The 16,965-nt window shown below is 29.0% G+C and overlaps 3 protein-coding genes across 3 annotated transcripts; 2 read left to right on the top strand and 1 right to left on the bottom strand.

Moving 5' to 3' along the window:
* Positions 1 to 15: 15 nt before the first annotated feature.
* Positions 16 to 1,974, bottom strand: Cwc25 (CWC25 spliceosome associated protein homolog). Its single transcript, XM_065501924.1, has 3 exons — positions 1,861 to 1,974; positions 1,578 to 1,794; positions 16 to 1,501 (listed from the first exon to the last, which is right to left on the bottom strand). The coding sequence occupies exons 1-3, from the start codon at positions 1,876 to 1,878 to the stop codon at positions 69 to 71; spliced, it is 1,668 nt and encodes a 555-aa protein (XP_065357996.1). The 5' UTR covers positions 1,879 to 1,974; the 3' UTR covers positions 16 to 68.
* Positions 1,975 to 2,362: 388 nt separating this feature from the next.
* On the top strand, positions 2,363 to 4,902 carry LOC135951173 (phosphoglycerate kinase-like). The gene is made up of 3 exons (XM_065500766.1): positions 2,363 to 2,481; positions 3,633 to 4,577; positions 4,634 to 4,902. The coding sequence occupies exons 1-3, from the start codon at positions 2,366 to 2,368 to the stop codon at positions 4,872 to 4,874; spliced, it is 1,302 nt and encodes a 433-aa protein (XP_065356838.1). The 5' UTR covers positions 2,363 to 2,365; the 3' UTR covers positions 4,875 to 4,902.
* Positions 4,903 to 8,666: 3,764 nt separating this feature from the next.
* Positions 8,667 to 16,680, top strand: Got2 (glutamate oxaloacetate transaminase 2). Its single transcript, XM_065501516.1, has 4 exons — positions 8,667 to 8,913; positions 14,620 to 14,776; positions 14,851 to 15,201; positions 15,786 to 16,680. Exons 1-4 carry the CDS (start codon positions 8,825 to 8,827, stop codon positions 16,479 to 16,481), a joined length of 1,293 nt encoding a protein of 430 aa, XP_065357588.1. The 5' UTR covers positions 8,667 to 8,824; the 3' UTR covers positions 16,482 to 16,680.
* The last annotated feature ends 285 nt before the right edge of the window (positions 16,681 to 16,965 follow it).

Genomic DNA, 16,965 nt, shown 5'->3' on the forward strand with positions numbered 1-16,965 from the left:
TGTTAAATTAAAAAATTTGTGTTTTTTTTTCTATATTTCTAATTAGCAATATGATTGGTTAGTAAAAGTTATTTGCGTGCAAAATTTGAATTCATTGCTGCTGAAGTTCTTTGGATATTATTTAAATTTGCTCGCAGACGTGAACCTACAGAAGTTTGATTAGCCATGGCTTTTTTAACTTCCTTATTTAGAAAATCTTTATCAAATTCTCGTGCCGTGTTGCGTTCCTCCTCTTGGGCATAGGCTTCTCGATGTTTGCGAACTACCTCTGTCCGCTCCTCTTCACGCCAAGCAGCGTTTGACATCATTTCCCGTAATTTGGCTTGCTTTTCTACCTCTGTTAGTTTTCCAGAACGTTGCGCAGTGGAGCAGCTGGCTTCTAGTTTTTGTGACCGATTCCTAGATTTTGAACGGGATCTTGTATTACGTTGATTTGAATTTCGATACTCTCGTGATTTCGAGGTTGATCTTGATTCCCTCCTATTCTTTACTTTACGATCTCTTGAACGAGAACGCGCACGATTTGTGGATCGCATGGTTGTTTTCTGTTCTCTGTTTCTAGAAAAAGATCTTGATCTCCTACGATCGTGTGAATAGGATATTTTGTTGGTTGCTTTATAGTTGTTATTATCTCGTGATCTCGAAATAGATCTTGCACCCCAAGTTGGTCTTCTTTCCGTGTAATTTCCTGCTGCTGGAGATCTCGATCGTCTATTTTCATATTTGTTAAATCTTCTCTCTCTGTCTCTTGAAACTGATCTGGATCTTCGGTTTTTGTGGGAAAATTGTCTGTTCTTGGAAGCGGACCTGGACCGTCTTTTCATACGATGTTGTTCTTCATCAGAACTTCGATTTGTATCTGAATCACTTCTTGATTTATTTTTTTTAGAACGTTTTTTGCTTTTTCCGGCTGCTTTGTCAAGTTCCTGTGAAATCTTTTCAAATTTCGAATCAAGCAGTTTATTCAGATTTAAGCCCATACTGGAAGCCTCGTCCTTGTTTAACAGTCCATCTTTAAGTTTCTTTGCCAATTTACTGTCCAGGTCTGAATCGGAATCGCTATCAGAATTACTGTCGGAACTGGATGAAGACTTGTTTCTTTTCTTATGCTTCTTTTTTGATTTTTTACTCTTTTTGGATTTTTTTGATTTTTTCGATACTTTTTTAAGTTTTTCATCTGTTTTTAATATACGGTGTAATTCCTTCAATTTGACGGGGTTTTCAAGAATTTTCCTACGTGATTCCATTTCCCGTTGCTTAATCAACATCAAGGGGTCTTCCATTACTTTACGTTGTAGGTCGACTTGCTCAGAATTTTGTAGGTTTTTATAGGCTCGAATCGAGAAGGGCACACACTCGTGTTCTACATGGTTCAATGGCTGTTTAACACCTACAAGATTTTGCTGTTCTTTTTCCTTTTCCTCGGCCTGTAGAACCTCAAAGGACTTGTCAATTTTGCGTCCCAATAAATATTCATCACGATTTATCAACTCTGTAGAGCCTATGTAATAAAACGAAGATAACAAAAATATGCATTAAACCCTGTTCCAGTCCCTTCATGTTTTCTATCAACTTACTTTTATACATCCAGTCCAGTTTTTTATCACCTTCATTGCTCCCTCCCAAGACGCCACTCTCTCTCCCGATCCGTTTAAGTTCCTCACGATTTTTTTCCTCTTCGATCTCTCTTCGCAAATCGTTAAGCTTTTTTTCTTCTTGTGTTTTGGCTTGTTCCGCTTTCCAAACCTTTTCTTGGTTTTTCATCGTATGCGGATGCCATGATTTTTTTAAATTCTATTAAAACATGGAGAAATATTATTGTTTTTTTATTTTATAGATGTAATTGATTTTTAAAATTACCAAATCTCCACCACCCATTTATTTTATTTGATTAAAAATATAGTATTTGTAAACGCGTCTGCTACATGCGATAATATAAACAAATTAATTCACCAGCTGATCAAACAACTTCAATTCACAATAGTGCGGCCAGTGTTGAATATTTTTGTATAAACCATTTCCCATTAGCCCAGATAACTATTTTCGAAATATTAAAAATGTAATTAATTCTGTTATTTACAAAATTAATTTAAAATTCTTAACATTCCACATATTAGCTGATTATAAATTCTATGAAATTTCTAATGTAGTCTACAAATGAATTTATAAACATTAAAACGGTTGTTAACCCTGAAATTGATTTGATTTTCAAATAATAAAATTACTACTACAGAAACATAGAAACTATTAAATATTTTTTTAAAAACATTTATTAATATTGTGAAAATATATGAAAATGAATATTTTGCAAAATGAGTTCTTTATCAATAATTGGAAATGGTTTGTTTCAAAATCATATAAATTCATGATTAACAATACAATCCGAAATGAATCAAAGTGTCTGCCAAGCGAGAAAAATACACGATTTAATAAATTAAGTATTGAAAAATTAGATCTTAAAGAAAAACGTGTTTTGATAAGGTAAATAACTATATAGTTAAACACAAAACTAAATCTAACATATGGGCAAAAAAAATGTAAAAACGTTAAATATAAAATCAAAAAATGTACATTGGAGTTAATTTCAAAAATTTGATTTGCGGGTATCATAATTTTTCTGAAGGTTTTTGCGTAAATAAAAATAATGGCATCCTTTTTTTTGGAAAGTTTTCACTCCTTGTGGTGGTTCAACGCACCTAAGCACGCGCATTTTGAGCACATTTTTCTGTAGAGCAAAAACGGTTGAATATACTGCAAATATGATTTCACCAAAATTAATACAATTGATGTTTTTTGAATCCTTATAAATAGTTTCACAAACCCACACCAGGGCGCGCAAATCTCATTAAAAAAAAGAATATTAGTTTTTTTAAACATGCACGATGAAAAGGCATCTTATGCTTAGCAAAACGGCACCAATATTTCCTTTCTATCACTAACCATTAAAAAGTTATGAGGCTTCAAAGTTATTTATTTAACAAGAAAATAAAATTTGGTAAAAAAAGTTTAGAAATTTGTTTATTAGTATGCCTTAGCAAAACATTTTTAAAGCCACATAACTTTTTAACGGTTTGTTATAGAAAGGAAATATTGGTACCGTTTTTGCGTCCGTTTTTTGCGCCCCCTGTTGTGAGTTAGTGGAACTATTTTTAGGAATTCAAAAAACATCAATTGTATTAATTTTTAATGCAGAATCCATTGGTAAAATCATATTTGCAGTATATTTGTGACCTGGTCACTAATTTTTTTTTTATTAATTTTAATATACTGTATTCAGCTAAATTAGCAAACAAATATTGACAGCATGTAGCTTTGCCTTCCGATATCCGTAATTCAGAAATTGATATCTTCTTTTTTATTTTAGTTAAGGAATTAGTTTTTCACGGCATCCTTTTCTATAAACTATGTATGTATATAGAATTGCCTTAGAACTTTCAGCATGAAGCAATTCACATAATTAATTACTTTGTTACTTTGACGAACAACAATTTGGACAGTAGTTAAAACTATCCAAATTATTATTTTAAAATTTGTATGATATTTTTTGATGCATTTTTTAATCTTCATTATAAACTTTATACTATTTATTGTTATTTATTATAATTTTAAATATTATATGTACATATTTGTAGAGTGGACTTTAATGTGCCTTTAAAAGATGGTAAAGTAGCAAGTAATCAGAGAATCGTGTCATCTTTGGATAGTATTAAATACGCTTTAGACAAGCAAGCAAAATCTGTAGTTTTAATGTCTCATTTGGGCAGACCAAATGGTCATAAGAATGCAAAATTTTCATTGAAACCAGTGGCAGATGAATTGAAGAAGTTATTAAAGAAAGATATACAATTCTTGACAGATTGTGTCGGATCTGAAGTAGAAAATATATGTAAAAATCCACCTAAAGGTAGTGTAATTTTGTTAGAAAATCTTCGATTTCATGCTGAAGAAGAAGGTAAGGGCATTGATGCTAATGGCACTAAAATAAAGCCCGATAAAAGTAAAGTCAAGGAATTTCGCAAAAGTTTAGCCCAACTGGCAGACGTTTATGTTAACGATGCATTTGGTACAGCCCATAGAGCACATAGTTCAATGATGGGTGAAGGCTATAAATATAGAGCTGCTGGTTTTTTACTAAATAAGGAATTGCTATATTTCTCACAGGCTTTACACAATCCGGCGAAACCTTTTTTGGCCATACTAGGTGGTGCTAAGGTATCCGATAAACTGCCCCTAATCGAAAGTATGCTAAATAAAGTAGATGAATTGATTATAGCAGGTGGAATGGCATTTACATTCCTTAAAGTTATATGTGATATGAATATTGGCAAGTCTATATTTGACTCCAAAGGCTCGGAATTAGTATTGGGTATAATGGAAAAAGCATGCGAAAAAAATGTTCAAATCCACTTACCAACAGATTTCATTTGTGGTATCAAAATTGATAACAATACTGATGTTAGCAATGCTACAGTTCAGTCGGGCATACCAGATGGCTATATGGGCTTGGATATTGGAACTGAATCAAGAGAATCATTTGCATGCATCATATATAGAGCAAAGTTAATTGTTTGGAATGGGTAATTTTCATAAAACATATTTTATCAATTTACCATTAAAGTCTTTAATATTTTAGCCCTCCTGGTGTGTTTGAAACTGAAAAATTTTCGGATGGTTCTAAAGCAATTATGGACGCTGTAGTTAAAACTACCAAGAATGGAGCCATTTCGATAATTGGAGGTGGTGATACTGCCGCTTGTTGTAAAAAATTCAACGCCGTAAGCAAAGTATCACATGTATCGACAGGTGGCGGGGCTTCACTTGAGCTTTTAGAAGGAAAACGGCTACCAGGTGTAGAAGCATTAAGTAATGCTTGAAAATCAATTAATGATATTTTTTATTAAATTCATAGAAATCATTTTTTGATAGTAATAAAAAATTATTTGATTGTTAAAATAACGTAACATAGATACGAGACATAATTGTTAAAAACGTATGTAAGTCTGTTGCCAAAAACCTAACTCTTGCAAAAACATCGTAATGGATTAATATTATTTTGTAATTCATTCAAAAATTTTCATTCTGTATTTCATTCACTTGGGAACTAATTCAATAAGATATTAAGCTAGTAGTATTAAAGCTTTTGAATTATTTTCTTCAGATTGATTTGAAAAAAGGGTACATACATTCAAATACTGAATTGAAATTATTAGTAAATTAATTCAAAATAGAATTTATTCCTTAGAAGATCTGCAGTACACTGAAGCACTGCAGCGCTGTAAATAAAAGTATGACAAAAAACACTTAGAGAAATTACTATGAAAAAATTTAAATTTTATAATTATTTTTTTACTAAAAAACAAGTGCAAAATATGGCATAAATCAAGATCATCGAAACAGCTTGCATTTGAATAATTTTTTTGGTGTTTATATACTGATAAACACAAAAATGTTAAAATTTTTGTCTGCTCTCTATTAGTTTAATAGTTATATGCATTTAAAGTCAATATATATAATAGTAAATTTCTCATGTATTTGGAATATAATCTGATCATAATGGCTATCATTTAATAGTGCTTCAAAATACCTTTAATATGATATATAATATGGAACTGTTTATTAATATTTTGAACCAAAAATTACTTTTTGAATTTTTATGACAGTACTTCAGAAAATTTTGATATACAGAAAAAGTGATTTTAGCGAAGCCGGTGATCGACACACCCCAGAGTTTAAAGTCCCTTCGCCCGGCCGAAGGCCGGCAATACGGAAAATATGAATATTAACAAAAAAAAATTATAAAAATATAAACTGTTGCGGGGATCTTGATTTGTTCCATTTCATTAAATTTAATTTTTTGTTCTATTTTTAAGAAATAGAATTATGGACTTTTTTTCGATTTTGAATAATCTACTAGTGGAGGTGAAGTCTAATATCCTCTAAAGAGTTCTATTTATACAGAAGGAGAAGAGATATAACTAATTATTGTTCTTATTGGGTTCCGGACATGTAAGTTATTTAAAAATAATCTTAATTTTTTCTAAATATAATTTTGGAACAAATGTAGTTTATGGGCGCCACTTAGCCAAATTTTTAGCAAGTAATGCAGACTATAGTGAAGCAATTCCTAATTATAATGGTTTTAATGAGGGTCTGTCTAAAACCGACTTTTTTTGTAGACTTCGGCCGAGCGGAAAGGTATTTTATTGTATGTATTGTATATCGAACACTGACTTCGCTTTGTAATTTTTTTCTGTATAGTCAGCCTCAAAAATCAGAGCGAAGGATTTTCATCCATATATTCGCTTAGGATTATTATTAGATTTGAGTATTGGTTCGCACTGGTTAAATTATTCCGTAATATACATCTTATACGAAAAGTATGTTAAAAATGCTACTCAAAGACTTGTATATTGTCCACATCAGATGCGATGCCGCCTCTCGACTACTAATAAAATCAAGATTTAAAAAGTTATTTTTTTAGATGATATCTTAAATTAAAGCTATAAATTTTGACTGCAATTTAGTTTATAATAATACCATTATTACAGTAATTTTTGAATTCAAATACATTTATAAACGAATCAAAAATCGGGAAATGTGCCCAAATGTGTATAATTTGGGTTGCTTTATATTATATTTCAAATTATATAAAAACTAATTCGATCCGATTACAAATATGAAATACATATATGTTAAAACTGGCTTTTCAGCTTCAGAAGCCCATAACTAGGAAAATATGGACCGCCGCCAACATAAGCTTTGTATACATATATGTACATACATATGTATATCAATATATCAATGTTTTGGTCTCGAGAAGACCAATGGTTTGCTTTAAAGTTAGCAAAAGTTTAATAGTTTTTAATTTTCTGACATTACGGTTTTACATTAGGGTGGTAGGAACAGAGAGAGATCTGGTGGCTAAATACTAGAACGGGATATTTAATGTCAATGCCCTTAGATCAAAACAAAAACATTTATATATCATACTTTAAGATCCGGCTGTAAATGCCATAGATATAACGGCAAAAAATAACAATTTTTTTTCGTATCTGCCTTACAAAAATACTTTATAATAGAGGTTCTTTTTTGCTTTTTTATACCACAGGCTCTAGTATACATACCTATATATGTTTGTCATTCCGTTTGTTATTTCCACAATTTTCAGTTGCGTTATTGCGAATAATGAATTTATTTTCAGAAAAGTTATAGATACCTGTCTGTTGAAATCTAATTTCCAAATATATCGGATCGAGAATATCAGCTTACAAATGGCTCTCGATTTTTTCACCAAAAATTTCTAACAATTTGTTTTTTACCAATATACTAAAGGGTATACATATAATACAAATATAGCACTTTTGTTTAATTTATTTATTAATTCAATTTTAGCTTAATTCATGAATAATTCGTTATTCAGAATTAAAAATATCAGCAAATCATTCCTTATCCTTATCCATTCACAAAAACTAATTATTTAGCTCAATTCGTAGGCTTTTATTTGAATGGAATTCATTATTGAATCAATTCGTAATATAATTAATTAATAACATAATTCATTCAATCTTGGAATGATTAAATTTTTGTTAATTCAAAACAAATCCAAATTAAATTAAAATATTTTTTTTCATTCAGTGTGGTTTTGCTTTTAATAATTTACAAAATATGTAAATTGAAAAATTACTTAAGCCTTTTTGTATTGTAATAATAATTAAAATAATTGAAGAGAATTGTAATAATTCAATAACTTTTATTACGCTACTCGTATGCACAATACGAATTAAAGAAACTTGAATGATTAAATAAGAAATTAATTCAATAAAGAATTAATTCTCGAAGAAATGAATTCAAGACGTTTGAAGTACTACGAAATTAAGACAACTAATTAATTCGTGCTGAATGTAATGGTAAAGAGATGCAAGTTAAATTGATTTTGAAAATGGAATTACCATTTTTATTTTATTGGAACAAAAATATTTGAAAACGATATTATTTTCAATAATAACATATGTTGTCATAATCGCCCCAATAAGGTAATATCATTTTCGCTAACACATCGTTTTCAGGTTTATTGGGTAGGAATTAATTCTTTCGAAAATTAGCTTTATGCTGATAATTAGAGTTATTAAAATATTTGTCTTATTTTTTAATTGAACATACATACATACATATATTTGTAGGCGTCGTCAGGATGTATAGATGTTCTCATACATAATAAGAATACATTTAGCCAAATGGCTAAATGTATTACAAATGAATGAATAAATAATTCGTAATGGAATTAATTAATAACAAAATTCATTCAACCTTCGAATTATTAAATTTTTGTTAATTCAAAACTAAACCAAATTGAGTTAAAATATTTTTCTTCATTTAGTGTTGTTTTGCTTTTAATTTAAAAACATTTACTTAAGCCTCTTTGTAATATATTTGAATTGAAGAAAAATTTAATCATTCAAAAATTTTTATTTTGAATGAGTCTATAAGAAATTAATTCTATAAAGAAGGAATTAATTTAATACGTTTGAAATACTACGAAATTATGATAAAGAATTAGATTATTATTAGATTCGCATTGATGTATTACAAATGAATAAATAAATATCGGCGTGCTACAATTTGCAATTTAAATGCCATATCGGCAACACTGTTCTTAATATTCTCTTAGTATTGTTCTAATCACTGGCGAAATAAGTAACGTCTGTGTCTGACGCTATTGCTGTTTAGGGAATAAACACACTCTATCGGAAATATAGTTCGCAAAAAATAATTATTTTTTTTTATATAAATAAACTCAATTTCTGTGTTCAAATAGTTTTAAAACATGGCCAATATCTGTGTGAAAACTTTGTTGCCGGCGAACCGTATTTTGGGAGCAACAACAAAAACAACAGTTTGCAGTCAACGTGGAAAGTAAGTGGCTCCTAACCTTTTGTACATAAGCATTATCTTGGTTAGAGTTTCATCATCCGGCCGGGTCAATTGAACTTTTAGTTTTACTTAAGCACATGTTGTAAATCATTTAGTTGTTTTAGTAATATTTAAACCGGATTTATTTCCTATATAATACTTGTATTTTTTTTCTTTTGCTATTTTGTTATTATCAATTTGAAACACACGTACATATGTCGTGTACTGCGGTGGAGAAAATGTTCTAATGAGATTTTCCATGAGTATTTTTTACTCATACAATAATTTTCTGTGCTGTTTCGGTATTTTTGTCATTCAATGCAAGGTCATATAAAGTGCAAAATAGGAAAAATTAACGTTTTTTTTTTGTTTCTACATCGAAAGTAGGTATATGTACTTACCTACATACATACACATGTATGTATATAGTACTCGTCCAAACATATTCAAAAGGGGGTTATAACTTTACATACATATTTCTCTCGTAAAATTTAATAATACTACTTTTTATCTAACAAATGTATAGTGTTTTATACAAAATAAAAATTGAAAAGATCTTCATATCATTAAATAAACACATTTTAGTAATTTTGCACAATGAAACGACTTGTAAGATAAAGCAACCAGTCGAATATTAATATGGTAGAAATAATTTTGATATCAATTTTACTCCCTACCAGCGTTGCCGCTTTGGTCCAATTGGACCAAAATTGGTAGTTTTAAGTTAACAAATTGACTTTTGGTAGTTTGGTTGGTTTGTTCCGATTTTTGTCGCATTTTGGTAGGTTTTTTGAATATGTATTTTTAAGAACAAATTAACAAAAAACTTAACAAAAAAACTATGTTAATCCAAAATAATAAAATCTTATATATAAAAAGAAGTGTACATTTTGATGTCCACTAACTGCGAAAATGGGTCCACTGATTTCAAGCAAAATTTGAGGGTACATTGGGGATGGTCTGTAGATGGTTTATGTGAAGTTTGCACGAAATCGGCATAGTGGTTCCGGAGATATGGCTGGACCGATTTTTATAAAATTTTCAGTGAATCTTCAGATTTTTGATTTTCGGTCTGTGTGCGGAGGGGCGTGGTAAATAAAACAAGTAGGCCGCTGTTAACATTGTACTATCACCGATGATAAACAAAATTTCCGAAAGTACAACTAATATAGTAAACAACGTCGACAAATCAGATTTCGTTCCCGCCGAACTTCTGCCAAATGCAAATGAATATTCAATCCGTTGTCGACAAGGTATTCACAAGTCTTACAACCAACTACAAAAATTCGGATTGGCTGTGGGAACGTGCAATTTTGGTACCAAAAAATGATGATGTCAACAAGCTCAATGAGCGAATTAATTGAAACTGACTGGCGAAACAATGAAATACAAATCGATTGACACAGTAATGAACGAAGAACAAGCCTCAATTATGCTACTGAAACATTGAAGGTTGGATCACAGATAATGTTCCACCGCAACATAAACCCGCCAAAATTATGCAACGGAACACGATTGAAAATTTTTTTATAAAATATGAAGACAGAATTATCTTAAATTTTTAGTTTAGTCAAGTAAATGTGTACGTATTTAGTACTGTTCAGTTCAAAAAATGCCAAAGGCCTTGCAATACTAAAACTTTTAACGTATTATACATTCAATTTACACATTTTAAATATTTCAAAATTATAACACATATTATTTAAATTGTGTGTAGTCATGTTGAAAGAAGTAATAAGTAGTGAGCAAAAACATTTTTCTTTTAAAATTTCAATAATTTATTTTCGTGAGTGATTTTCAGAAGTGGACAGCTATGACCAATTATGTACCGATCGCCATGAAACTTATTTGTGTTGAATTTTGTCGGGATACCAACACTTTTAGGAGTTTTATGCTCCTTAAAATAAGTTTTAGAAATGGGCCTGATATGGGGCTTATGGTCAATTATAAAACGATTCACACACAATTTTTAGATGTGACATATTTATGATTGTAATGTAATTAAATAATATTCATCCTCAGGGTAATGCTATAGCAGCAATAATATAATTTTAATTTAACTATTAATTTTGAAAGAAATCCAAATATCATTTCACAAATATTTAAAATTTGGTAGGTTTTGGTAGTTTTTAATCTGAAATTTGGTAGGAAAAATATTTTATGAGTGGCAACGCTGCTCCCTACTAGATTTAGTTCACTTAAAAAAGATATACAATTTATATGTGCAAAAAAAATACTCATATACCTACAGTGTATAAGAAAACTATTTTGCTTACGCATTTAGAAGAAATAAGTTTTTCAATAATAGGTAAAATTTAAAAAAAACAAGTAAGAGAGCTATGTTCGGCTGTGCCGAATCTTATATACCCTTCACCAAATTATACTTAAAAATATTTTTTTTTAAATATTTTTATTTAAACAAAATTTTTTTTTTAATGTTTTAATTTTTTTTCCAAATTGTTTTTTAATTTTTTTTAAAAAAAGTTTTTTCAAAATTTTTTTTTTTAAATTTCTTTAATTAATTTTTTTGGAAAAAGAATTTATGACAAAAAAAAAATGTTTGATGAAAATTTTTTTTTTGCCGTTTTTGACCCATTGTATGTCCAACTTACTATGGTCTTATATACGTCGTTGCAAAGGTCTTTGAAATATGTATCTATCATTAGATATCCATATTGTCTATATTAATGACTTATTAATCCAGATATAGGTCAAAAATAGGTCCAAAATCGAGGTTGTCCTAGTTTTTTCCTTATATCTCAGCCATTTGTGGACCGATTTTAAATAGCGACCGAACCGGAAGAATTTCGGAGATATTGATGTATGAATCGTGTATGTAAGTTATTTGGGGGCTTCGGAAAGTTGATTTCAACACACAGTTGTACAGACGGACATGGCTATAATCGATTTCGCTATCTATAACGATCCAGAATATATATACTTTATGGGGTCGCAAATGAAAAATGTGGAAATTACAAACGGAATGACAAACTTATATATACCCTTGCCACTCATGGTGAAGGGTATAAAAACAGGTAAAAAAAATATTTTAGTTGCAATTGATGTCTTTCATTATGTAAAATGGAAAAACACCCAAAAAATTTTAAAAATATTAATTTTTGTTCAGTTGTCGTTGGATTATTTTACATCACAATTTGCAGGTCACAAAAGTTTTTTAAATTTTTCTTGTAATTAAAAAATTTGTTTCTTCAAATGATAAGTTTGATGTATTTTCCAATTGTTATTAATAGGGGAGGATTTTCATGCATGCTTCAAAAATTCAAAATATGACCTAAAAAATCTAGAAATATGCATTAATATTTTTGTAAAAAATACATAAAATAATTAACAATAGATCTCTCAATGAACAAAAATTACTTTTTTTGGAACAATATATTGACCATCGAAGGCAAAATATTATATTTTTATAAAACATTGGGAAATATGCTTTTTGCATACAAATATAACAAAATATGCCATAACAAATCGATGCCATTTGACAACAAAACGTTTGATTCGGATAGATAATTAATCAACATGGTATTTGGAAGTTAGAGGAATTTGTAAATAAATCCGCCCCCTAGTTATTAGTAATAATTTAGTTCTTATAATGAACTACAGTGAAGCTCTTTGTGTTAAAAATGCCGAAAGGAAAAGAATACAAAATTTTCGAGAGAAAAAATATTAAGATTTCTCCTAAAACACCGTAAGAGAATTTTAATTCGAGTTAGCCCCATTTTCTCAATCTCTGGTTATCGTTTTCGCGAATTTTAACCGTCCCCCACCTATAACTGTTTTACGTATTGTAGAAATATGTACGTTCTGTAAAATATTAGGATGATACCATAAAGTTAACTGGTTTAGAGATGAAAAAAATACATTTTTTAAGTTTTAGCAAGAATTCATTGAACAATTATTTTTGCATTTTAATGTGAAACAATCGAAATGTGTACGTAATTATCGTTCTAATGAGATATAAAAGAGAAAAATTGGTTAATGAATTTTAAAGTTATTAAAAATTCCCCAGGCCACTTATATTAAGGTTATTCATTTCAAAAAAAGGGAAAATTACTCTCTGATTTGTTTACACTTTTACACAACAAAAACATGAACAAAATTCCTCAAAAAAAATACAACTTTTTTTTAATTTTTTTTTTCTTGTGTTTGTTTTTTAAAATGTAAAAAAATCAGAGTGTAATTTTCCATTTTTTTGAAATGAATATCCTCATTGTTTTATTAAATCTAAAAAAATTTTAATCTCAAATTATTTTAAATAAAAATTGAAAATTCCCAGATCATATTTAAAAATTGTTCTTGGATGATATTTTGAATTGATTTATCACTCGAATAATAAAAAATTATTAACTTTTATTCGATTAAAATAAAATTCAAATAATAGACAAAGTTTCCAGAACATAGAAAAAGCTAATTAAAAACATATATTTTATTAAAACACTAGTTTTGCGATATACGAAAAACAATAATATTATATGTACATGCATTTTTTTTATTAATCACAATAATCTTATTTAATATGTTTACATATTAATTTTAAAGAAACAAAGTGTTTTCAATATGTATTCATCTACGTCAGAGATTTTTTATACATTCATTATTTTTGTATGCATTTCATTTGTTATTAATTTTGTCAATAACAACAATATTATATATAATATAATATTTTTTGTTTGTTTTTCTTATCTTTTATTTTAAATAAAAAAAGCTGTTGTAATCGAATTTTCGAAAATCGTCATTTAAAGTAATAAAAATGTATTTATTTTTTATATTTAATTACAAGGTGCAACAGCGAAAAGCACTCGACAAGTCTCGACCTTTTTGGAAATTTCAAAAATATGTAGCCCTTAAAATTGTTATTTTGTACATATCATCATTGGAGAATTCTAAAAGGATTTGGAAACAAATTTTGTATGGAAATTTTGATAAATTTAAAAATTGTTTTGAATATGGGATAAATATTTATATTTTTTCTATATTATCCAAATTTTGTTTATTGCTCAAGTTTTTTAAAAATGAACATAATTTCATTAGTATATTAAAATATCAATGACTCATTTATTTGCAATTAAATTTGCCATTATTTAAAAATTGCGTTGTCGAAATTATCATAATTTTATTATTGATTGTTAAAATTGAATGACTTTATTTTCACTTAAATTTATTGTAAATTGCTAAAGTTGAGGTAATTATTTTGTGGCGGAAGAATTTTTTATTTTTCTCGCCAAAATTTAATATATACATAGGCTTTTTTATATTAAGCCATCGATATATTCAAATTTTAAACAAACTTTAAAGCTAGAATCGAGTTGAAGAACAACTCTCAATTATTGTCAATATCTGTTAAGGACAGACAGGCCGATGATTGTTGTTTGGGAGTATCTTATTTTAAACTTTGTAGCACTGTGTCATTGGCTTATTCAATTAAATAAGCGATATACATACAAACATATATTTATTGGTAAATAAGTACTACAAACAAAAAATAAACAAAAGCGGTTTAAACCAATTCCTCAGTACAGTAACAGGGGGAAATACTTCAGCAAGTTAAAAAAGGTGACATAATTATATACTATGTATGTATGTTATAAAAAAAGTGTTATACTCATAATTTTTATTAATTTATTTCAAATCTTAACATTATAATACACATAGTTTGTTTATACAAATCATAATACGAATTCATAATTTTAGATCATGGTTTGAGGGTGTAAAAATGGGCCCACCCGATGCTATTCTGGGTGTTACCGAAGCTTTCAAACGCGACTCAAACCCAAATCGCATCAATTTGGGTGTGGGTGCCTACCGTGATGACAATGGCAATCCTTGGGTATTACCTAGTGTTCACAAAGTATGTTTTATATCTTTAATTTTGTTTAATACTTTAAGATCTTTTAAAATTTTAAAATATTATTTTCTTTTAAGGCTGAACAACGTGTTATTTCCAAAAAATTAAACAAAGAATATGCCACCATTTTGGGTATTCCTGAATTTTACAACAAAGCCATTGAGCTAGCTTTAGGTAAAGATTCTCAGATTATACATGAAAAGCGTAATGCCACAACACAAGGCATTAGTGGTACTGGTAGTTTACGTATCGGTTCTGCCTTCTTAAGTAAATTCTGGGAAGGTAATCGTGAAATCTATGTACCGAATCCAACATGGGGTAATCATATTCCAATTTTCGAACATGCCGGCATGCCAGTTAAGAAATATCGTTATTATGATCCCAATACCTGTGGTTTGGACTTTAAAGGATGTTTGGATGATATTAGTGTAAGTATTATTTAATTAAGTTTTTTTAATATAATATTGAATTTTCGAATATATCTTAAAAAGCAATTAGTTTGGAAATTGTGTTGAAAATACTTCATGAAAATATTTCGAATTTTCGAACATAATATTGCATTGTCACGTGTATTGGCAAATTTCAGCCTAAAACAAAACTATTTTCGAAGAAGTTCAAAGTGAATGTCACGTTCATGACTTCTTTAGCAATAGTAAATTACAATTCGTTCTAAATGCTTTCCTAAATTTGAATAAATTTTTCTATAATGTAGTGCTAAAATATCATCGGAAATTGCTTTTAAATCTGATCTGGGAATTTTAATATTTCACTTTAATTAATCAGATTTTATCTGAATAAAGTGGTATTAGATAAAATTCTGAAATATATAAGAAATTTAATATAATTTTCTCTTGTTCCTTGAATTATTTAAAATATCTTCCACAATGTATATGAGACAGAATTTGTTCACATACGCTTTTAAAAAGTACATTCTCACTAAAAAAAACGTATTGACTATTAAAATCTTGAAAATAATTTAGTTATTTACCAAAATACAATTATTTCATTTCAGAAAATTCCCGCAAAATCGGTTATTATGTTGCATGCATGTGCTCACAATCCAACTGGTGTCGATCCTACCAAAGAACAATGGTTGGAACTCTCCAAATTGATAAAACAAAAAGACTTATATCCCTTCTTCGATATGGCCTACCAGGGATTCGCTTCCGGTGATGTAGATCATGATGCTCAGGCCATACGTATTTTTGAATCCGAAGGCCATCAATATTGTTTATCACAAAGTTTTGCTAAAAATATGGGTCTTTATGGTGAACGTGCTGGCACTTTCACCGTAGCCTGCGCCAACAAAGAGGAAACCGATCGTGTTACTTCGCAAATAAAAATTCTAATCCGTGCTTTATACTCCAATCCACCTATTCACGGTGCACGCATAGTAGCTGAAATTTTGAATGACGAACCTTTGCGTGCCGAATGGTTGAAGGATGTCAAAGTGATGGCCGATCGCATTATTGGCGTTCGTGACAAATTGAAGGGTAATTTGATTAAGAATGGCTCCACCAAATCATGGGATCACATTACCAATCAAATTGGTATGTTCTGTTATACTGGCATGAAACCCGAACAAGTCGAACGTTTGGCCAAGGAATTCAGCATTTATTTAACTAAAGATGGTCGCATTTCTATGGCTGGTGTCACCAGTAAAAATGTAGAATATTTAGCCAAGGCCATGCACGAAGTTACCAAATAAGCAATCGAATAAAACCACAAAAACATTTGAGCTTCTGAACTTTGTCTAGGTTTTGTTTAAGTTTAAGTAAACAGTTTAATGTATTTTTAAGTCGAAATTGCACTTATTTTCTTTAAAACTTTGCACTTATTTCGCTACTACGATGAAAAATTATTGTTAAAACAAATTAAGTTTAATAAAAAATAAATATTTAGAAAAACTGCATCAGTGTTTTTATTTATTAGCTTTTTAATAATATTGACTTTTTAATTTATATTAAATAAACAAAAATGTTAATGATATACATACATAAATATTTATATTGTAGAGCGTTACTTTGTAAAGCTAAGTAAAAGTTATGTTAAATGTTATACAATATAATATAATTTCTCCTCTAAATGAACTAAACTTATATAGCCTTTTTCTCATCAATAGTTTTGTTTATTTCAACAAAGAGAGCCAATAAGTAAATATTGTGGTTTAATATAAAAAAAATTAAATGATA

Source organism: Calliphora vicina, chromosome 2 (genome assembly GCF_958450345.1).
Source record: "Calliphora vicina chromosome 2, idCalVici1.1, whole genome shotgun sequence".
Taxonomy (NCBI): Eukaryota; Metazoa; Arthropoda; class Insecta; order Diptera; family Calliphoridae; genus Calliphora; species Calliphora vicina.

Excerpts from the sequence above, each read along its gene's own strand:
- Got2 (XM_065501516.1), top strand. The coding sequence starts at position 8,825 with ATGGCCAATATCTGTGTGAAAACTTTGTTGCCGGCGAACCGTATTTTG. Across the intron at positions 8,914-14,619 it reads GTTTGCAGTCAACGTGGAAA|ATCATGGTTTGAGGGTGTAA; the intron begins GTAAGTGGCTCC and ends TCATAATTTTAG. Across the intron at positions 15,202-15,785 it reads GATGTTTGGATGATATTAGT|AAAATTCCCGCAAAATCGGT; the intron begins GTAAGTATTATT and ends ATTTCATTTCAG.
- LOC135951173 (XM_065500766.1), top strand. The coding sequence starts at position 2,366 with ATGATTAACAATACAATCCGAAATGAATCAAAGTGTCTGCCAAGCGAG. Across the intron at positions 2,482-3,632 it reads GAAAAACGTGTTTTGATAAG|AGTGGACTTTAATGTGCCTT; the intron begins GTAAATAACTAT and ends ACATATTTGTAG. Across the intron at positions 4,578-4,633 it reads AAGTTAATTGTTTGGAATGG|CCCTCCTGGTGTGTTTGAAA; the intron begins GTAATTTTCATA and ends TTAATATTTTAG.
- Cwc25 (XM_065501924.1), bottom strand. Across the intron at positions 1,502-1,577 it reads ACTGGACTGGATGTATAAAA|GCTCTACAGAGTTGATAAAT; the intron begins GTAAGTTGATAG and ends TTTATTACATAG.